The sequence below is a fragment of the Acomys russatus genome, chromosome 17 (assembly GCF_903995435.1).
Source record: "Acomys russatus chromosome 17, mAcoRus1.1, whole genome shotgun sequence".
In the NCBI taxonomy this organism is placed as follows: Eukaryota; Metazoa; Chordata; class Mammalia; order Rodentia; family Muridae; genus Acomys; species Acomys russatus.
Window position 1 is genome coordinate 6,523,047 of NC_067153.1, and position 22,566 is coordinate 6,545,612.

Sequence of the window (22,566 nt, forward strand, 5' to 3'; positions counted from 1 at the left end):
CTTCCTTTGTAGGTCATGTCATTTTCTTGTCTGTATTTATCTATCTAGACCCTCATCCCACAACTCAGACGCCATTGACGTATGTCACAGGCGATGGCGATTGTTCTCTTGGGAGTGGTGCTGAAAGGAAAGGAACATTTAAGCAGGAGCTCAGCCAGCACACAGGCTTCCTCATCTCAGCCCAGGGTTTTATGGTGTCTAAGGGGGAAAAACATACTACTTTGTGATGTAGCTATTTGAAGATCACTCTGAAATAAAGCCGTAAATATTAAGGACTGGGAAGATGGATCACAGGGTAAAGGGCTTATTGTACAAGTGTGAGGACTGGAATTTGAATCCTAAATACCTGAGGACATGTCAAAAATGTCAGAGCAGGCACTGGGTGTGTCTGCAGTGACACACATGTGCCCATACATGCATGTACCACACACAGAGCCATATGCAAAAGGAATTAATATTAGATTGATGAATACAGCACTCAATGCTGCCACCTCAACTTTTTTAATGCTCATCTTATGCATGAATACGTTTGTTTTGCTTTTTCTATACCACTTGAAAGTAAATTGCAGATAATAGATTGTACATCCAAATATTTAACATGTATCTCCTAATAGTAAGGAAATTATAATGTGTTTTATAATCCACCTAAAACTTTAGCAGCTTCCTCATCTCATCTGATATCCAATCTGTATTCAAATTTTCCCTATCTGCCTTTAAATTACCTATATCCAATTTTGTTTAAAAATGATTTATTTTATTTTGGTTTTACAAACAAGACAAAATCCACACACCTAGGGCCACTGTATTGATTACATCTCCTTGCTATCTTTTAATCTAGAAGATTACCTTACCTCATTTACTTTTTCTTTTTTCATGGTGTTAACTTGTAAACAAATGGGCCAATTGTCTCGAACAATCTCCCATACCTGGGTTTTGTCTGGCTCCATCATATAGGCATGTTTGTCCTGTTACTTTACCTTCTGTGTTTTTTAAAACCTGGAAGACTTGATTAGAAACAGATTACTCATTTTTGTCCAGAACAACTTGACAGGTGATTCCATATGCTCCATCTATGACTGTCCCCATTTTCAGTTATCAATGACTTGATTAAGATGATGGTGGCTCCATTGTCCATGTTAAAGTGTCCTTTTCCTCCCTTAACAATTAGAACTAATTTGCGGACCGATTTAACTTGGCTTGTGCATCTTTCCATGGTCTAAGTTTTATGGTAGCCTCCAGTGTCAAGCCATGCCTAAATCACTTATTCCAGCCAAGGCTACAAATTAGTATTTTTAAGTTTGTCTATTCAGGTGTTTCAAGGTTGGTGAAGACTCCCACGGCAGAAACACCAACATTCCTCGATGGTAACGAGCTTCCCAGCACTGCTGGGGGCCTTGTTCTCTTACCATTGGTCGGCACACGCTTGCTACCCATCTCAAGCAGCGTCTTTTGATTGGCTGGAGATCACTCATAATGTGGATCTTGTGTCTACTTGAAAGTATTTTAATGCGTGTCAGAGCTAGAAATGAGAAATGAGTGAAATGTAAAGCAATGTTTCAAAGCGAAGCAAATATAAGAGGCTTGGTGAAAAGAATCTCATTGCCTCAGTGGCACTGACAGCATGTAAAAGAACTTGCTAATACCCTCTGCTGAAAGCCTATCCGATGGCTGCTTTTCTCCAAACGCTAATGGCTTACACAGTCGCAGTTGGTGGGAAGAAATACACAAGCCTGCCAAGAAGCGAATGGGTAGAGGTAGTCCCCAATGTGTCCGGCTCTTCACGGCCTGGGCTCTCTTATGCGTACCCCACTTCCCACCACCCCTTCTCATGCTCCGTCATGGCCCTTCCTCTTCTGCTCGCGCTCACTCCTGGGTTTGGTCTTTTTTTTTAATTTATTTATTATGTATACCGTGTACATTAATTATATCACATTATAGATGGTTGTGAGCCACCATGTGGTTGCTGGGAATTGAACTCAGGACCTCTGGAAGAGCAGACAGTGCTCTTAACCACTGAGCCATCACTCCAGCCCCGGGTTTGCTCTTTTATCCATGCAGTTTCTCTTGCCCAAGAGTCTCAGTCTTAAGTCCTCCTCCTTCCTGAAGCTCAGGTCTCTTCAGGCAGTGTGGCTTAGCTCCATCCTGCAGACAGTCTCCCATCCTCAGCTCTGGTCCCCTGGTGGCCTTCTGTGGGAAAACTTCTCCATGTGCTGTTCACTGTCCAAGGCCAAGAATTTAAGTGGTCCTTCACGTGACACCTCGGCAATGTTATGTTACGCCATCACCTGGACATTATTAACAGATGCAAAATGGCCATCGAGTAGAGCTCTTGTATTGCTTCCTTTGCCAATTTGTATCCACTACCCTAAAAATCTTCTGTAAATGGTGAAGGTAAAAATTGAGTATCTCTCACCATCTGGTTCTTTGTAAGTAATGTGAGTACCTGTTTCTTTCACTAAGACAAAAGAACTGGGAGGAAAGGTAAGCATAAATTAATTTTGCATTTCAATATTTTAATGAAAAACAAAATGCAGAGGTGTAAGTTGACCTGATAATAAGTATTGCAATGAAAGCATAGCTTATTTTGTTATTCTTAGATTGAACCTTTTGTTTTATGTTAATGGTTTGAACACTGTCAAGTGGAAATAAACAATGGACCTTTGTGGCACTCACTCAGGAGACATTGTTTAGAGATGTCTTAAATGCCTCTTCTCTGTGTCGCCTTAAGAACAGGCTCCCTTCTCTGCAGTTCTTTGTATTTGCAGTCTGGGTGCTGGCTGGCCTGTTCTGTAAAAAGGGCAGCGATGACAAAACTGTGATGCCTTTGGATTTCTGTCTCTGCAGAAGCAGGAGGTAAAAAACTACGGAGCACTGTCCAGAGAAGCACGGAGACCGGGCTGGCCGTGGAGATGAGGAACTGGATGACGCGGCAGGCCAGCCGGGAGTCCACGGACGGCAGCATGAACAGCTACAGCTCGGAAGGAAAGTGAGTGAGGCCTGTTCGGGTAGAGCTAACCCACGCCGCCACTCACAAGCGAGGCCTGTCCGGGTAGAGCTTGCTCACATGACTCATAAGCGAGGCCTGCGCGTAGAACTAACTCACAGGACTCACAGTCCGTTTCCATCCTCTCTGGATGATTCCTGTGAACTTGTTTCACCCTCCACTGAGCAGTTGACATATCTGGCTTTTTACTTTGATGAATAACTTGGGAGAAGACGTGTTTTACTTTCAGGACAAGATGCTAAGATGTGACTCTCAGCATTATCTACAAATAAATTGGTTTATCCTAGCTTAAAATAACAAAAGCCACAGAAATAATGAACAGGCATGCCACACCATGCGGGTAGTGTTTGTTTTTAAAATCTTTGATCTCGGAGCTGGAGAGATTGGCTCTTAAGAGCACTGATTGCGGCTCTTCCAAAGAATGGATTTAACAATCCCCAGCACCCACCTAGTGGCTCACTACTGTAACAGCAGGTCTAGATCAGACTCCCTCTTCTGGTCTCCACAGGCACTGCATGCACGTGGTGCACAGACATATGAAGGCAAAGCACCCATCCAGACACAAAATAATTAAAAAATAATTTTTCTGCCTGGGTGTGGTGGTGCACACCTTTAATCCCAGCACTCGGGAGGCAGAGGCAGGCGGAACCCTGTGAGTTCGAGGCCAGCCTGTTCTACAAAGAGAGTCTAGGACAGCCAAGGTTACACAGAGAAATTCTGTCTCGAAAAACCAAACCAAACCAAACAAAACAACAGCAAAATAATTTTAATGTAAAAATATCTTCAGTCCATTGAAGAGGTGCTATTCAAATTTTAGAATTCTTATTTCTATTTAGTTTTTTATACACTGAAATTTATATAATGTATCTTAATTATGTGAAACAATAGTCAAAAGACAATGGCAACAAAAAGTCGAAGCTTTTTTCTCTGTGTAGCTGTTCTTTGAATCACGACCATAAGGCACTTGGAAAGGCTTGTAATCATGGGGTGGCCCTCTCTCTTACAAACAGCAGTACTTAGTGACCTATGTGTGGTCTGGAGATGAAGTGCAAAGGGCATCAGGAGAGGAAAGTGAGGCTTGGGGCTCCATCTGCTGTGGCCATGCAAGTGTTCAATATTCAAACACATAGGAAAATTCCGTCTTACCATTAATTATATAACCTAATGACATTTTGCCCAACATAGCTATATAAATAAAGGAGAGCAGTGTAATCCTATAGTTTTTTTTTTTTAATGGGGCTGTATAAGCAGGTTGAATTTTTGAGACCTCAAGTGAAGGGGTAAAAAAAAATAGATTTACTGATCTTGAAGGAAATCTAGAGAAGTGAAAGGCAAGCATGGCAGTGGCTCAGTTACAGACGTGGGACACACTTCATGCAGTGTACTAAGCAGATAAATGTGCTCTGAGCTATGGACTTTGTGAACCATTGCCTGGGCTATAAAAATGTTTACCTCATGGCTCCCACATACAAGTTTATATCTTGTTATAAAGCTACCAGGTATATAAAAAGGTTTCAAATGTGACTTCCCTTTCAGATTTTTACCATCATATTGAAGAAAGGATATCATCACTCATAAACTCATTGAACAAATACTACCTTTCTAATGTTCCAGATAGTATGCTGTGTGTTGCGGGTATGAGTCACACAAGCGAATCAAATCAGAACTTAAGACTGTAGGTTTCAGAATCACAGGAACCAAGCTAGCAGGAGGAGACGACAAGTCTCTTCTTGGTTTCTAGCACTTGTCCAAAAGACAAGATAGACTTCATCAAAAATTTAAATTTATAAGGAAAATAGTAAAAATACAGTGACTTGGGTAACATAAGTGCTGAGGATAAAATAAGGTAAGGAAACTGAAAGAAAACCCCTACCCAGATCTATCCAATGAACAGGACACTCTCCACAGTTGAGTGGAGAGTGGGGTCTGACTTTCACATGAACTCTGGTGCCTCATATTTGACCATGTCCCCTGAATGGGGAGACCTGGTGGCACTCAGAGAAAGGACAGCAGGCTACCAAGAGACTTGATACCCTATGAGCATATACAGGGGGAGGAGGTCCCCCTCAGTCGCAGTCATAGGGGAAGGGAGTAAGGGGAAAATGGAAGGGAGGGAGGAATGGGAGGATACAAGGGATGGGATAACAATTGAGATGTAATATGAATAAATTAATAAAATATTTAAAAAATGGAGTTTTGGTGTTAATGACAGAACTGGCAGAGATTAAGGCATAATGACAAAGAGAAAGGCAGGGATCCCAGAGTCTCCAGGAAGAGACATGAAAAAGGTTTCCTGGGGAAGAGGGAAGGACTGGCTGTGTTGCTGATCTGATCACGTAGATGCGGACAGAGCAGTGACAGCAGCATTTACACTGAAGTCATCAGCTGACTTTTAACTAGAAATATTTGGGGATGTTGAAACAAAAATTTGATTAGAGTTTCCAAATAAACTGCAAGGCAGGAGTGAAGGACTTTCCCAAGGATCCAGGAAAGAAGCAGGGTAAGGCCTGCAGGGAGAGCACAGTCGGGAAAGGGGTGAGGTGAGGCCTGCAGGAAGAGCACAGTCAGGAAAGGGGACAGGTGTTCCTTTATTAAGAAGATGGCGTGGCATTGTGTTTATTTGCTGGTGGGAATGATCCAGAAGTTTTTTTTTTCACCTGTAAAAAGATAATAGACTCTATCTAAGAGGATTAAACATGGCAAAGCATGCTGTGGAGTAAGTGCTCAGACAGAAGTCATCCCTCCTGCCCATCCCAGACCAAGCAAGAGAGGACACATAAACAGAAGCTGACATGGTGGTGACAGGTGTGGGAGGCTATTAGAATACAAGGTGGACAGAGAGCTACGGGAGTTGGTGGCATCCCTGCCACCAGGGAACTCAAGCTTGCCCAAAAGGAAGGAAGGAAGGTGGAGGATTTAATGCCACATGTTATCTTTGCCTTCAGTCTGATTTTCCCTGGTGTCCGCCTGGCCTCTGACAGCCAGTTCAGCGATTTCCTTGATGGCCTGGGCCCTGCACAGCTAGTGGGACGCCAGACCCTGGCTACTCCTGCGATGGGTAAGAATTTCTGTCACATGATTTCATTGTTCATCCTTTATATTACTGAAAATTACACTCCCTCAACTTCATGCTATTTTTAATAAGATCACCAGCAAGAATAAGGAGTCCTTGCTTGTAGCAGTAACTGTACTTAGTTTTTTCTTTTGTAATACCTGGTCATGTTTAAAGGAATGTCACTGAAAACATTTATGCCTTAGAAACTATGTCTTGGGCCTTAAGAATACATCTGGGGAAGGTCTAAAGCCGAGTTCTTTGGAACGAGCATTCTTCCTAACTCCTGCGTGTCTTCCGTGTGTGCCACCAGGTGACATTCAGGTGGGAATGATGGACAAAAAGGGACAGTTGGAGGTAGAAATCATTCGGGCTCGCGGCCTTGTTGTAAAACCAGGTTCCAAGACACTGCCAGGTAAAACAGAAGCTAAGTTTCTGTCATCTCCTAGTCTTTGTATCTTTCTTTGCTGAAATCTTCTTAAGCAAGATGTTGAGTAGATATCTCCATCACTGCACTGCCTGGGGATTGACACAGTCTGCATGCGTTCTGAGGGAGCTGCGTGCGAGTGAGTGCTCTGGTCAGGATCAGGCAAGGGCACGCAGAGTTGAGACCTCCATCTTTGGACTAGCCATGTTGTCACAGTGCGTGCACCACTAGTGTGTTTTCCAGTTAGCTGCTGTTTTGTTACTCTTCGGTTCCCTGGGAACTTGAGGGTTTTTTCCTTCCAGCTCTGGAATTAGAATAAAGGTAGATTAGATCCACACAGCCCCGTGACCCTGAGTGCTGGCCATTCTAAGACAAGTTCCCTGTAGAAGCTTCACTATAATCCAGGTGCTTGGAGCCATAGCTTGGCGAGAGTAGATCCAACAAATAAAGCTGTGATTACTGAAGACAGCGCATCCGCAGCACCTGTACTGACTCACAATTTGGCATTTCTCTCTCAACTCCTGAATCAACTCCTGACTGTGTCACTTAAGAGTTGACTCCTTTACCATATGAATACAGCGTATGTCTCTCATATAAGGGTGTAGTCCTAGAATTCTTAGTGAGCTCACGCTCAGAGCCCATCCCTGCTAGTATTCACACCATCACCAGCTGAGTGGTAAGTGAGCTATGCGGATGGTCAACTACACAGCCTCATTTCACACATGTTTAATGAAATCAAAATGTTGGTGATTTAAAGACTAAGACACTGCTCTTGGATCTTGTTAGTGACTGGTAGCATTGTGCCTTATTTCATTCAACATTTAAGTCCTACAAGGAGATACGGAGGCAGAGGAAGACCCTCAAAGGCTATGTCAACATACTTAATACACAATGGCTGACGCGTGTCCATGTGGTTTTGACATAAAAGACAGGCCAGTGTCTTGAGTGCTGCCAGCTCTTCAGTGAAGAGGAAAGCCATTGTTCTTGTCCCCCATGAGCTGGGCATTTCGTAGCCATGGTCATCACTCACTCTGTTTTCTCTCCCAAGCACCGTATGTCAAGGTGTATCTATTAGACAACGGAGTCTGCATAGCCAAAAAGAAAACAAAGGTGGCAAGAAAGACACTGGAGCCCCTGTATCAGCAGCTCTTATCTTTCGAGGAGAGCCCCCAGGGAAAGGTGTTACAGGTGTGTACTCATGGCTGACGCCTGACATAGAGAGGCCTTGCATGAAGCCAGACCTTACGTCAGGTGTCCCTTCTGTCGAATTCTTTTCTGTTTCTCACAGCTAAACTCCTCTGTGAGCTACAACGCAGTGGCCAGTGCTGGAAAACTGTGCTTGCTGTTGTTTGCCACAGACTCGCGACCTCGGTTACACACCAGCTCCGTTTCCTTATGTGGCTTCAGACCTTAACACTACTGTGTAGTTTCCCTATTCTGACCTGGCTTCTGGGTGTTAAAGGCAACATTGTTGTTAATCAGACGCTACTATTTAACTTAACCCTTGACAGCCGCATATCAACTGAGCACAGCGTCCTATTTTAGTTGTGATTTGCTCCTCTGCTGTGATGCGCATGACAATCCTAATGGTCCTGTTTTTTTGTTTTTTTGTTTTTTGTTTTTGTTTTTGTTTTTTTTTTTTGCCAACAGATCATTGTCTGGGGAGATTATGGTCGCATGGATCACAAATCCTTTATGGGAGTGGCCCAGATACTCTTAGACGAACTGGAACTATCCAACATGGTGATTGGATGGTTCAAACTCTTCCCTCCTTCCTCCTTAGTAGACCCAACCTTGGCACCTCTGACACGGAGAGCTTCCCAGTCATCTCTGGAAAGCTCTACTGGACCTTCCTACTCTCGTTCATAGCAACTATAAAACTGTTGTCACAACAACCAGCGATACAAAACAGAAGAAAATGCACAGGTGGGAACCCCTGGTAACACTGCATGCTGGACGTCGTGTCTTCAGAGCCCACGGCTAGGGATACACAGCGATCCTGTGTTCTCAGTGGCAGCTGGACACACTGTGCCCTAGCGAAGGCCCTCAGGTGAAAGAGCAGAGCTGTGACAAACTGTCAGGTTTGGAGTTCAATGACACTCGAGTTTTGGTCCAATCTGAAGCCATGGATTAATCTCAAAGAATCAGTCAGCCCTTTTCAATGGCACCTTTAAATTTTTATCGTTTTTCTTCATTTATCTGACGCCACCCAAGCCCTGTTATGCCACAGAAATGGAGCTCTACAGCCGTTAGCCACACCACAGGCCAAGGAGCAAAGTCTTAGGAAGCATCAGGTGAAAAGCAAGAGACCAAAGAAGTGGCCAGGAGCAGAGCCCGCCACCGCGCCTGGAGGGGCTCCAGCAGGGATGGCGGTAAACGAAGCTGCTCCCGGAGGCATGTCACTCACTAATGCCAAGATGTGTTGGACTCTGAAAATAAAATTCTGTGACTGCACTGTACTGAATGAAAATAAAGAAACTTTTTTTGCATGGACACAGATTAGCTGAATATTTAAATTATTTTCTCGGGGCTGCAACTTGCAAAAAAAATAATAAAAATGAAAATCAGCCATTTTCAACAATTTATATTATTTTTAAAAATAAATTTCACTAGTGCATGGTTTTAAAATGGGAGAGAATGCAACAGGGTGATAAAAAGACACACCATGTTTATTCTTTAATCATAGTCTGTGTTTTGGCAGACATTACAAAGGAAAATACTTTCTAGAAGATACTTAAAGTTCTCTTTATGTGACAATAAGTATAATATATTCAGTTTATTTCCATGTTAAATATACAGATCTTATGAAGTTCAATATGTGCAAATTTTTCACATCTTTCTTCCTCCTCCTCCTCCCCACCCTCCCCCCCTTCTCTCACTTTTAAACTTTTCTTTCCTGTCTCCCTTCCTGAGTGAACCTTCTACTGAAACACCGGAAGTCTTTGGCCTGCCCCTCTTATACCCCACGTTTGATTCAGAGCCACAGATGTGTCTGAATTTATGGATTTCTCAAATCTGTTCGAGAGCTTTCTTTATTTCAAGCATGTTGAATTGATCCTGCAACCTGATGTAGGACATAAAGCAAGTCAGCACATATTTGACAAAGAAGATGTTTGAACATTTGCGGCTTTATTGTACAGTGCATGGTAATTTTTTTCACCTTAAAAATTCAGTTTACAAGAAAATCCCCAAATCATGTGGCATTGTAATGTTTAATGAATTTGTTTTTAGCACCAGCATTATTCCTACAGGGGGTTAAGTATTATTTGTAGGTCCTAGGTTTTGTTTGTTTTTTAATTTGTTAAAGCATTTTCTTTAGCTGATTTCCATTTACTATGTGAATAGAAACACTGCTAAATATGTGGAGCCCTGAAACACAGGGCTGTTTATTAATTCATTTTTCTGTAGTAAAATTCAATTTTTCACAAAATATATTTCTAAAGAAATATAGTAAACATAAATTTGCAACAATTTTAAAGCTCCAATTTTTAGGTGACTCGAGGAAAGTCAGTATGCCTCTTAATAGTTATTGATGCCATCACCAAAAGGTCCCTCAAGTCAACACCCCACCTTTGGTTCATGGGCAGCTCTTACCATTGTGTGGCGCTGCGAGGCCCAACTTCTCTCAAGGTCCCTATTTACAGGAAATGTCACTGGTCAATGTAATAAACCAACCATCTTTTTGTTTCTTACATATGCTTTGATTACACATCCTTAGAGATTGGTTTTAAGTACTTGCAATAATTTTTTAAATCCATTTACATCCCATTTGTTTAAATAGAGACCATGCACACACAAAAAAATATTTTCTTTGTTTCTCTTTTTTAATTCAATGCTGACCATTGAAAACTGTCATGCTTGATATGGTGCAAAAATTAAGATGAGCTATCACTCAAAATGCCTTCTCTTCCTGTGGTGCAACATGAACTACACCAAGGTTGTGTCTTGATTTTCTGAGACCTATGATGGACCCAGGTGAAGGTGTGAAAAGAACGAACACAATATTATTGAAATAATTTAGACACCTGTGTACCAGCAGCAATTTGGTTTAAGAGACCTCTAGTGTCTATGCTCTCCCTTAGAATAGACAATTCCCGTTTTCCAAACACTAAAATGCAGCCACATAATCTTTTCTGCATAGTCCTATACAAATTATTTCTAATTTTAATAAGAAGGACATGACTGTGGAATATTTGTACATACTTGTCATTATGCAGTATTTATTTAAAAGTTGGTGTACTTTTTTTTAATTTTCACATGTCTGCACCTCAACTTGTGGCAAAGTCATGTAAATAGCACTATGCCAGTGACCGTTGCTGCCCTGGACATAGAATGTTTTTAAGTCAAGGGAATTCCAGTTGGGGGAAGCGGGGCGGGGAAGGCAGATTAGTCCTGTCACAAACACCGACTGATGTAAATCAAATTCATTCTGGTGGTGGTATTAACACTTTAAATAAAACATTTTCTTTACATAAGCTGTTCCTGGTGCTTTCTAAGCCGACTTCACTTGCAGCCCCAAGCCCACCTCCCTTCATCCTGTGAACTGGCTTGTGGACCATTCCCAAAAGATGATGCCTCTCCCCTCCTCCCATATGGCACGAATGGGTTTGCAGCTTTCCCACATTGCTGCCAGTAGGATGTAGCTGTAAAGTCTAGAAAGGTTTCACCTTTCATCATTAAGAGCTGCCACGGTGCTCCCCAGTCAAATGACTCAGCAGCCTGTAGATCATACGGACAGACGGGGTGAGGTTTCAGAGTTTGCCCTGAGGATCACTGACAGCACGGTCACCGTGTCATGGTTACTATTATGTTGCTGTCAAGAATACTATGACCAAGGCAACTTACAGAAAAAAGCTTTTAACTGGAAGCTTGCTTACAGTTGCAGAGGTTTAGTCCATTATCACTGTGGTGGGGATCATGGCTGCATGGAGAGAGAGAGAGAGAGAGAGAGAGAGAGAGAGAGAGAGAGAGAGAGAGAGAGGGAGGGAGGGAAGGGAGGGAGGGAGGGAGGAGGAGAGAGAGAGAAAGAGAGAGAGAGAGAGAGAGAGAGAGAGAGAGAGAGAGAGAGCAAGTCATGCATGGCCTGATGTGGGCTTTTGAACCCTCAGAGCCCATGCCCAGTAACAAGTCTCCGTCAACAAGACCACACCTCCTAAATCTTCCCAAGGCCATACCTCCTAAATCTTTCCAAGGCCACACCTCCTAATTCTTCCCAAACAGTCCCACTAACTTAAGACTAAACATTCAAACATATATTCTCACTCAAACCACCACTCAGAACCTGCTGGTCCCTGGGTGGACATGGCAAACCAACTTACCAGTACACTGATGCATTTCCGTTCTAGAGTCTGTTTGGCTTTGTGGGGGGGGTGGGAATTGCAGTTGGAGAGACATATGGGAGCTTGAGCCAATACTGTTCAAAGACTGGCTTGTGCTGTGTGAGTGCAAGCAAGCGAGACCGCCCCCATATCCTTCTATGACAAATACTCAGACCCAAAACAAGAGCAACCCCAGAGTTTTTTTCCATGGCGTTGTCCACAGGCTCTGAAATCAAGAACCAAGTGAGATTCACGTTCAATGCTACTAGCTCTGTCTCTGCTGTTTGTCTCAACTGCTTCCTCTATTGCCAAAGATTCCCTTCTGTCCCAGCTCCCCACCTAGCCAACACTGGCTCTTATTATTCAGAGTACGTCTTACTCTTGTGAGGTGTTCCGCTGCTGTCTGGGAACTCCTTCTGTAAAGTCCCCCAGAGTTTCTCCTGTATCCTTTTCTGAAGCCCTTCACTTTTCTCGGCGACTTGTTACTGGGAACCTTTGTGTCGTCAACAGGGCCAGTGCACACTCTTACCTCCTGAGCCATCTCTACAACCCCAAGAAGCTTGTTTTTATTTCAGCTTAGTGGGAGCGAGACCTACTTATCATGGGGTACTTGGTGAGGACAGTCCTCTGCTGTTGGAGCTGGAATGGTTCCTCAGATCTTTGTTACAGCTCTGACCCTGAGGCAGTCTCCACCCAGCAGCCCCAGCTGTTGTTGATAAAGCATTAACTGAAACAAGCCAAGAGAAAAGCCTGGTAACACTATTCATTGATATCAATACAATTATGTGATATCATCACCTAACAACTCAGCTGCTTGTCCCAGGTCTGAATCCCAACAGTAGGTATTTTATAAATCTTTATTTTGTAAGTATGAAAAATTATAATTCAGATATGTTAAATTTTATGACCAAGGTATGTTGGATGACTCTAAACCAGGGTCTTTGGACAATACGTTGGGTTACTCATGTTCCTGTGAAGATGCTTCCCTCAACCACAATCCGCTAGGCATGCATGTCCTACCTTGTCCACAGAGAATTCGTTGAGATCATTCTAAAATGATTTCCTTGAAATATACCAGGACTAATACAGTTCCCTCCCAGTGGTGATCACATTACATTATGTAAGGTGCTTTTGTGTGAGGCGTGGGGCAGGGTAACTATTTATTATTACAGCAGCTCCATGTTTGTTGGATTGTCATTGGAATGCATAAATGGGATTACCATGAAATGGGCCTTCTCTTTCTTACCCTGAACATCTTTCTCATCCTTCCGGATTTTGTATGTTTGTTTGTTTACCATTTCTGGTTGACAACACCCTGTGTTCCATCTAACCATGAACAAGAGGCAAGGGAGACTTGAAAAACACATTAGTGTCTTTTCAACCCTACCCTTTCCATGACAGTGCTGATCTACTAAAAGGGTCAATCTTACTACTTCCAGCAGGCTTGGCTCTTCCTGGTTCCTGACCTCTCATCACCTACCACTCTTTCTGTAAGTACATTCCCTGCTACTGTTTGTCCTCACTCATCGGCCCAGGCTCCTCCTGTTATATTTATTTATTAAAATCTGGCATCACTGGTGGCACCTTTAATAAGAAGCTACTCTGGTTTTGTTTATATGTTTGTTTTACATACTGATTTTTTTGTCTGATTTTCCTTATTATTTTCATGGAAGTAGAATGATAATTTTATCTTTTTCCTAGATTCTCCCATGATCTTTGCTTTTTAGCGACCCTGCCAGGGAATGGCCTCTGATTGTTTCAAGATATCAAAGGAGACCTCTGGGGCACCTGTCTGATAATCACCAGTAATCATTTTCTTCATATCTTGACCAGAAAACAAAATAAAGACCGTTTCCTAAGTGCTTACACGACTGGTTTCTATATCACAAAGTGGACATTTTTTTTTTTTTTTTGTCTTGTGGTAAAGAATGGCTCATATGTATTGTTCAGGCTTAGAGATGTCATTTATAGTCTCTGGGACCCCTGACCCCGAGCCCAGGGAAACAGGTGAGATTGTGTGTGGAGGATGGACAGAAATGAGTGACATCCAATATAAATCACATAGGCCAACTCTGAGACCATGAGCGATCACTAGGCAACCATGAAAATGACTGTTCTTTGCTGGTCTGTCCATCTGAGGCACACGTCATCCTTTGGATGGACTTCAACCTGGAGAGTGAAGGCCCAGTTGGGTGTTCCCTGCTGGATGTGAAGGTGGTTCTGTTGGGTCCGATTACAGCAGCCTTTCCTGAAGAGAAAAGTACCCCTCAGTGGGCTCCACAGCCCGCTGCCCAGGGTCATCTTAAAGGAACAGCCCAGGGAAAGATCCCAGCTAAGGGGCCTCCTGAGAGGAGCAGCTCACTAATGGAGACTGACAAATACCAAAAACAAGGCTTTGAAAATGTCCTGGGAAAGTAACTCCATGCGATGTGCAGAGTCCGAGACTGAAGGAAAAGGTACTGGAAAGCATCTCTCTGTGGGGAAGGACATCTCAGACTCATTGTGAGAGTGACAGCAGCTCACTAATGGAGACTGACAAATACCAAAAACAAGGCTTTGAAAATGTCCTGGGAAAGTAACTCCATGCGATGTGCAGAGTCCGAGACTGAAGGAAAAGGTACTGGAAAGCATCTCTCTGTGGGGAAGGACATCTCAGACTCATTGTGAGAGTGACATGTTCCTCCTCGCTCAACTTTATTTCCCAGGTAAAAAGCAGATCAGATTCTGCTCCCATTCTCACCTACAAAACCAGGGCTCTCGAGTGCCACTTGGCTTCTGCGGACAAGGCTTTTTGGGTAATGTGGTTTGAACAAAAAAAAAGAATGGTCTCCATGGTTTTATCTACGTGAATGCTTAGTTACCAGGAAGTGACACTATTTGAAAAGATCTGAAGGATTGAGAGGCGCATGGCCTTGTTGAAGGCAGCATGTCACTGGCAATGGCTTTTGAGGTTTCAAAACCCCACCCCAAGCCAGTTTCTCTTTCTCTGCTTGCAGAACAGGATGTAGCTCTCAGCTACTACCTCAGCACCGTGTCTGCCTGTGTGCTGCCATGCTGACCGACCCTCCCCACCCCGTGATGATAACAGACTGTGCCTTTGGAACTGTAAGCCAACCCCCAATTAAATGCTTTCTTTTGTAAGAGTCGCTGTGGTCGTGGTGTCTCTCCACAGCAATGACTAAGCCAGGTGTGCTCACCATCACCTAATGACTACCGTGGCACCCTGATTCAGCTACCACTGGAGCCTTGTTGGGTCATGAAGCACAGAAGGACTGACAGACTAAAGGAGCTTCCTCAGGAGCCTCAAGCTTTGATTAGACAAGGGAAGATGTTGGGAGCGAAGTTGCATGCGGCCTGGCTGACTGTTGATTTGTTATACAACTTGGCAGGCCTGCTTGGCATGCAGACATGCACACAGCTTAGCTAGATACCGCTTGTGACATGGTTCTAAAAGATCGGCTCTTGATGCTTGGCGGAAGAGACAGGCTTGACTCCCCCTGAATGTTCTTAGTTGATAAGTGCTGAGTGCTTAGAATGTTGATGATTCTGTCAAAATTTACAAACTCACTCCCTAAAGACTGCCAGGAAAGTCACCCCAAATACTTCGAGCCAGAAATCCAAATGTTGTTACGGTTTTCTCAAGAGAAGGGACGGAACACAAGGCGCAGGGTCTTACAGCATGTGCCGGTCAAGCCTAACAAGCCAGGAATCATGCCACAGGGAACCTCATCAGCCACCTTGGGGCACCAACAGACACATCTCACTTTGGGGATTCAGGTTTAGACACTACTGTTTGATTCTTAGAAGTTGAACCTCAGCCCTTATCATTCTGTGTCCAGGGTACCAATAAGGAGGAGAAGAGAAGAGAGAAAGAGTTGAAAAAGAATTAATGAAAAGAGATCTATCTCAACTCACTCCTTAGCTAGAATGTGACCTGGTTTCTGGGTAGAATCTGGCCCGTTTGTCTCAGAGGCAAGTGAGCCCATGAACACATGGAGAGCCAGAAGAAGTCAACAGAAGCAAACACTTGGAGACTTCTTTTAATTATTCACATCTCTCTGTACTGCTATGTGAGCCTTGAATGAGGCATCCTAGCTTACAAGGGAACACACACTGTAAACCCAGGGCAGAGTGAGCCCGGGCGTGACACAAGAGAACGCGGGCCACAGGCACTCTGCAGGGAAGGTCTTCTGCCTGGTGGAGCAGCACAATCAAGCAGCGGCAGGAATGTGCGATGGCTGCAATGTCCAACCAAACCTTCTCGTCAACTCTCTTCTCGTACTCAACATCAATAGGGCCACTCAGCCTGTTGTTCTTATCTGCTGAGTGGGGAGTTTATCAGCCAGATCGTGAGCGCGCTGTTTGCACCCATGCAATAAAGACCTCAGCACAGAAATTATTATACTGCTATGACCTAGCAATGGAATAGTGTAAAAGACACCATTCTGGACTGAGGGGAGGGGGGCGGGCTCTGAGAAGAAGAACATGTCCGATGCTTCCATTACCAGAAGTGCAGTCCTCTCTGTAAGCTGCCAGGAAGACAGGGAATGAAAGAACTGCCTGGTTTTCTCTAGGAAGTGTGCAAAAAGGAGTTGAGCTACTTCCTTTCTCTGTGTGTATCTGGTTGGCTTTACTCGTCTTTAGGGATGCATAGAATGTCGTCTACAAGGGGACCACATCCTACTGTACAAGAAGCATCCTTATAGCGATCAGGAATGATTATAGGAAACCATAGGTAGTAGGGACTCTAGAAAAAGAGTGACCTACTGTTAAGTGGCTTGTTGCTTTTTCGTGGCTACTTTGGGTACAACATAGTAGCTGTAGTTCCTGCCTGAATATTTACATCCTAGGAAAAGAGAAAGAGCAAGGGGAAGCAATGAAGTCACAGTTGCTTGAAGCACCTGCTCAAGACTCCTTGAATATTAATTATTCAATTATCAATATATTAATAGGGAATATCAATGGTTTGCTATTTAACCTCTATATTTCATGGTTATTGCAGGATTTTTATAGATGTTCTTTGTCACCTTAAAGATCCCTTTATTCTTATATTTACTAAGTCTCTTATAAATCATAAATGTGTGCTAAATTTTACCAAATACTTTTTCTACTTCTATCAAAATGATTATAGGGTTTTCTATGATTCTCTGTTAATATAGGGAATAGTACAGATTGGTTTGCCAGGGTTTAGCCATTTGAATATTTGGGGGAAGTGGCTTGATTATGGTGGTGACATCATCTTTCGCTAGGGCTGGATTCAGTTTGGTAGTATGCTGGTAGGCCACCTGCATCTGAACTCATGATAGGGACTGGCCCTCAGGCTTTCTTCTGTAATGTGTTTGCCAGGTTGATCCAGGCTGTGATAGCCTTAAGATGGAGCAAACTGCTACTTCATGAAGTTAAAACTAGTATTATGTTTCTCTTAAATGCCTGGTAAGATCCCACACTAAGGCCATGTGCAAATGAGGTTTTCTTTCTTTCTTTTTTTTTTCCCCTTTTTTTTTTTATTAATTTATTCTTGTTACATCTCAATGTTTATCCCATCCCTTGTATTCTCCCATTCCCCCCCCCACTTTCCCATTATTCCCCTCCCCTATGACTGTTCCTGAGGGGGATTATCTCCCCCTGTATATTCTCATAGGGTATCAAGTCTCTTCTTGGCTACCTGCTGTCCTTCCTCTGAGTGCCACCAGGTCTCCCCCTCCAGGGGACATGGTCAAATGTGAGGCACCAGAGTACGTGAGAAAGTCATATCACACTCTCCACTCAACTGTGGAGATTATTCTGACCATTGGCTAGATCTGGGAAGGGGTTTAAAGTTTACCGCCTGTATTGTCCTTGGCTGGTGCCTTAGTTTGAGCGGGACCCCTGGGCCCAAATCTGCCTATCATATTGTTCTACTTGTAGGTTTCTAGGACCCTCTGTATCCTTTTATTTTGCTATTCTCCCATGCATCTCTCATTTAGAGTCCCAATAGGATGCCCTCCCCTCTGTCCCAGTTTCCTGGTAAGTGAAGGCTTTTGTGGGACATGCCCCTTTCTTTATGGGAATATTTTGATTGAAAAGTAAATTAATTTGCTTAAATGCAAAACTAATATCACATCTGCCCAATTAGCTTATATTTCATAAGGAATTTGTTATTTATACAAGTTGCCAAACTTATCTTCATGAAAGTATTTGTAATATTTTCTCATCTCTTTGATGTCGCTTTGATATCTTTCTTATAGTCCCAATAGTGGTAATTTTTCCTTCTTAATCAGTCTTATTAGATGTCTGTCTGTTAATCTTCAACATGCCAATCTGGAAATGTGTTCTGTTTCTTTGTTTCTTTCTGTGCATTGATTTCTGATCTTGGTGATTTCTTGCTTTCTAACTTCCTTGAAATTGTTTTGTTCTTTTTCTGGTTTTATAATGTGAGAATGTAGGTCATAAATCTTATATTTTCTTGCCTAATAACCATGAAGCAGCCCATCTGCCTCCAGACACTGAATCCTCTCTATTCGTGATCCCTCAGCGGCAGGGTCCCACTCTGCTTGCTCTGTGAGTGCAAGCCATGCGGAAGTGCATTAGCCTTAAATATTTGGTCATTTTATTGCCCTGCTATTGGTTTTTAGCTCGTTCCATTTTGGCCAGAAAGAGCACTTCAAAGATTTGGTCTTTCAGTGTCTGTTCAGGCATCTTTATGTCTAGCAACCACTTGTCTGGCTGCCTCACAGCTGTCAGTTCTGGTGTTAGTCTGTAAGCACTAGTCTCATCCCGTTCTTCCGTATTAGTGTCAGAACCATCATATCCTTACTGGTTATTGGTGTTACGACACGTTGAGTCACATTGGTTGAAACTGTGCATTTGTTGATGATCTAGCCCCATCAGTTGTTGAAAGGAAGGTGTGAAAACCTACAGCTGTTGTTTATAGGTGAATTATTTCTTTTTATTTATTTATTTTGTTCTGTTTTTTATTCAAATTTATTCTTTTTTAATATATTTTATTAATTTATTCATATTACATCTCAATTGTTATCCCATCCCTTGTATCCTCCCATTCCTCCCTCCCTCCCATTTTCCCCTTTCTCCCTTCCCCTATGACTGTGACTGAGGGGGACCTCTTAGCTCTACAACTGTTTCACATGGACTCTGAACTAATGTTATTATGCTAAATCTATTATTATTAGATCTTCCTGGTTAATTATTAAACTGTTTGCCATCAGGAAGCAGCCCTGCATCCTTGCATCCCTTCCTGGAAGTCTGTCCTGGGTTCTGTTTACATCATTCTTTCTGTGTTTTCATCCTGCTACTTAGAATGTCCCTGGGCCAGCTTCCTGAAACTTGTCACTTCTCAGGCGACACGTGATTGGTGCTTGCCTTTAATTTGGCCTTTCGGTTTCTGCTTTACTTAACATGTACTTTTAATGATGTGGCCGTGTGTGTACTATGCAGGAGAACGTCCATGTGAGATCAGCTGCCTGGGGAGGCCACAGACAGTATTGGACCTAGAGCCCCTGGGGCTTGAATTGCAGGTGCTCGTCCTGTGCCAGCTGTGGGTGCTGGGAACCAAACGTGGGTGCTCTGCAGCACGCGCTCTAACCAGTGGGCCATCCCTCTAGCCTACTCGCTGCCTTTTAAATGGAATAAATTAATTTACCTTTAATATACTTACTCTTGCAATTGAATACTGTATTTACCATCTTGATGTTCAGTTTCTAGTTTTTCTATCTGCTTTTGTCTTTTACCTTTCCTTTTGCATTAATTTGTTTTTAATATTCCATTTTCACTCTTCTATATTCTTTGCACCCATTTTTAATCATCACTTTTATATAAATTACAAGATGCGTCCTCAATTTATTATTGACAACTTAGATTGAATGTTTTAATGGTTTATGTAAAATGTAAAACTGTAACAGGAAATTCTACTGGCCCTGCCTATCCTTTTGTCTATTTTTGCTATTCATTTTGCCTACCTAAGTAATAAAATGCCATAATGAATGTATCAAAATTTGTTTTGTAAATTTAATTACTACTGCCCCTGCTGTGTGTGTGAGCGTGCATGCATGTATGCACATGTGCATGTGTGTGTATGTGTGTGTCCGCATGCGTGCATGTGTGTATGTGTGAGTGGGTGTGCATGTGTATGTGCATGGGTGTGTGCGTGTGTGTGTGTGCCTGTGTGTGTATGTAAGCCTGTGCATGCATGTGTGGTGTGTCCGCATGTGTGTGTCCGTGTATGTGTATGTGCATGTGTGTGTGTATGTGCATGTGTGTGTGTGTGTGTGTGTGTGTGTGTGTGTGTGTGTGTGCGCACGCTTGTGCCTGCATCGTGATGCACATGTAAATATCAGAGAACAGCTTGTGAGAGTTGATTCCCTCCTTCCACCATAGGGTTCTGTACATTGAACTCAAATCACCTAAAAGCACCTTTTCAGCCTGAGCCATTTTGCTGGCTACTTGTTTCCAATCTCATTTACATACCTGATCTGATGGACTTACTTAAAATCTAGGACCCACAGACGAGTGAGAAAAAAATGAGCTGCTTTTCTCTCTGAGACTTAGTGACAATATTGTCTCCAATTGTATCCATTTTCATGCAAATGATGCAACTCCATTCTTTCTTGCCTGAAAATATTCTATTCTGTATAAGTACCACGTTTTTTATCAGTCCCGCTGTTGGTCGGCATCCAAGTCCCATAATGTAGCTATTGTGCATGATGCGGCAGCGTCCAACTATCTCTGTGGTGTGTTGACTTGGAGGCTTTCACATGAACACTGAGGGGCGGTACAGCTTGGTTACATGGGAGATAGCACCTGGTTGTGGAGGGTCTTTCACACTGAGCTCCACAGTGACCGGACCAGTTTGCATTCCTACCGGCCATCGTCTCATGCTTCCTGGCCATTTGTATTCCATTTTTGATGCATTTTCATTTCACTGGTGCACTCACTTGGTGACTGGGTTCTTGTTATTTGGGATTTTGTGTTCTTTTATGTCCTAGCTATTAATCTTCTGTTAGCTGCATAGGTGAAAAAGACTGTCCCCTTCTGTGGCTCATCGTCACTCAATTGTTTCCTCTTATTTCACCTCAGATTTTGAATTATATTGTCAGTAGATAAGGAACTCGGTGATTTCTCCTCATCTCACAAGTTTAAAGGTGTCCGTCCATTCTCTTCTGGCATCCACTGTTTCTGATGAAAAGTTATCTGTTATTTATACCTCTGCTTCCTGTTTTGTGACATTGAAGATCTGTGTGAATGCTTCCGGGATTTTCCTCATTATCTTTGTCTTACAGTAGTTTGACTACACTGTACCTAGGTGTGTTTCTCTTAGCTTCTCTCCCCACCCCACCCGCCACCAGAGCTGAGGGACCAAACTCAGAGCCTTGTGCTTGCTCGGCGAGCACGCCACCACTGAGCTAAGCACCTAACCCCCTTCTCTCTGCTTTTAACTTTTGTAAATGGCTGTGTAGTGGGTGTAAACATGTTTTTGTTTTGATCCCAAGTGTGAGATGTGAAACAGACTTGTGAGAGAACACGGGGTGTTTGTCCACTGTAAGAGGAACTGCCTCTTGATGGGGCATGGTCTCTGCTAACTGATAGACATCCTAATTCAGACTCTGAGAGGATGTGTGTGTGTGTGTGTGTGTGTGTGTATGTGTGTGTGTGTGTGTGTGTGTGTGTGTGTGTGTGTGAGCACATGAAACAAGAGGCTTGACTTTTTGGTCTTGGCATCATTTCCTATCGCTTGGCTGTTCATCGCTCCACTTCAAGATGCTCCTAGAGAGAGTTGGCCCAGAGAACACTTGGAGGTGCCTGCGGCTGCAGCTCCTGATTCCTGACACTGCGGTTGCAGTCACCTTTGCTGAATTGCTGGTTTGCTGTTTAATGGGTCAGCTGAAATCATGCTGACTACGCTAGTGGGATCACTCCAAGGAATTGATTCTTAAGAAGGCTGACTTCGCTTGTTATTATTAAACTCTTTTCTGTCCTACCTGGGTTAGGTGGGTTGGAAGGGAGGTATAAACATTAAAGAACCCCAAATAGAGTAGGTTCAAAAAAAAAAAAAAGCTCAAAGAGCTGTCTGTTCTTTTGGTCTTGTCAAGCTTGTTTCATCCTTACTTGGGGGCAGGTCAATGTTGTGTTAGAATTGCCTTGTAGCACAGCCTTACTATAAGGCACAACCTCACCGTACTCACAACTGGATGTCCATGGTGTTCACTGAGGTGCCCTACTCTGGCTTATTTTGAATTCTAATATACCCTAACATTACCTGGAGGCTCAAAATGTCAAAATGATTGGGCTCTAGAATGTGGCTCTTTTATGCATAGTCCATACATGCTCAAGAAATAGAAGTGACTGTCCTTGCAAAGGTCACCCCTCCGAACAGCTCCCTCTTCTTAGGTCCTGGGCTCACAAATTCCAGCTGCATCAACAGGTCAGTTCTTTTTCCTCAGACATCTTAGTTCTGCAGGGTCACAGTTGTCCTTGGTCCATACTTTCCTAAGATACGCCCATGGGCTCACCTCCTGAGCCCTCCCCCTTTCAAGGTCACAGCCCTGCACTGTTATACCTTGCTTGAAAACCATTGCTTCTCATATACGCTTTGGCTGAAAACTTTTATCATCAGAATTAGAAATTGACTGCCAGAAAAAGAACCATTTACTTCATTTTTCTGCTGTAACTACCAACAGTGGCATAACAATAGCACTCTTTTGTGTATTTTTAAAGATATTTTAATTTTTACATTTTAAAAATCTATGAAGAGTGTTCCCCCAACTCCCCC

At 43.1% G+C, this 22,566-nt stretch overlaps 1 protein-coding gene across 18 annotated transcripts in view; it reads left to right on the plus strand.

The window, feature by feature from the left end:
- Rims2 (regulating synaptic membrane exocytosis 2) overlaps window positions 1–9,041 on the plus strand; it is a 455,960-nt gene extending 446,919 nt beyond the window's left edge. For all 18 annotated transcript variants that reach the window (XM_051159510.1, XM_051159507.1, XM_051159511.1 and 15 more), the window contains 5 exons: window positions 2,845–2,986; window positions 5,950–6,062; window positions 6,370–6,471; window positions 7,532–7,671; window positions 8,134–9,041. In XM_051159510.1, coding sequence (XP_051015467.1) covers window positions 2,845–2,986; window positions 5,950–6,062; window positions 6,370–6,471; window positions 7,532–7,671; window positions 8,134–8,352 — 716 coding nt within the window. In that variant the 3' untranslated portion in view covers window positions 8,353–9,041. The remainder of the gene's footprint in view (window positions 1–2,844; window positions 2,987–5,949; window positions 6,063–6,369; window positions 6,472–7,531; window positions 7,672–8,133) is intronic.
- Window positions 9,042–22,566: the final 13,525 nt, after the last annotated feature.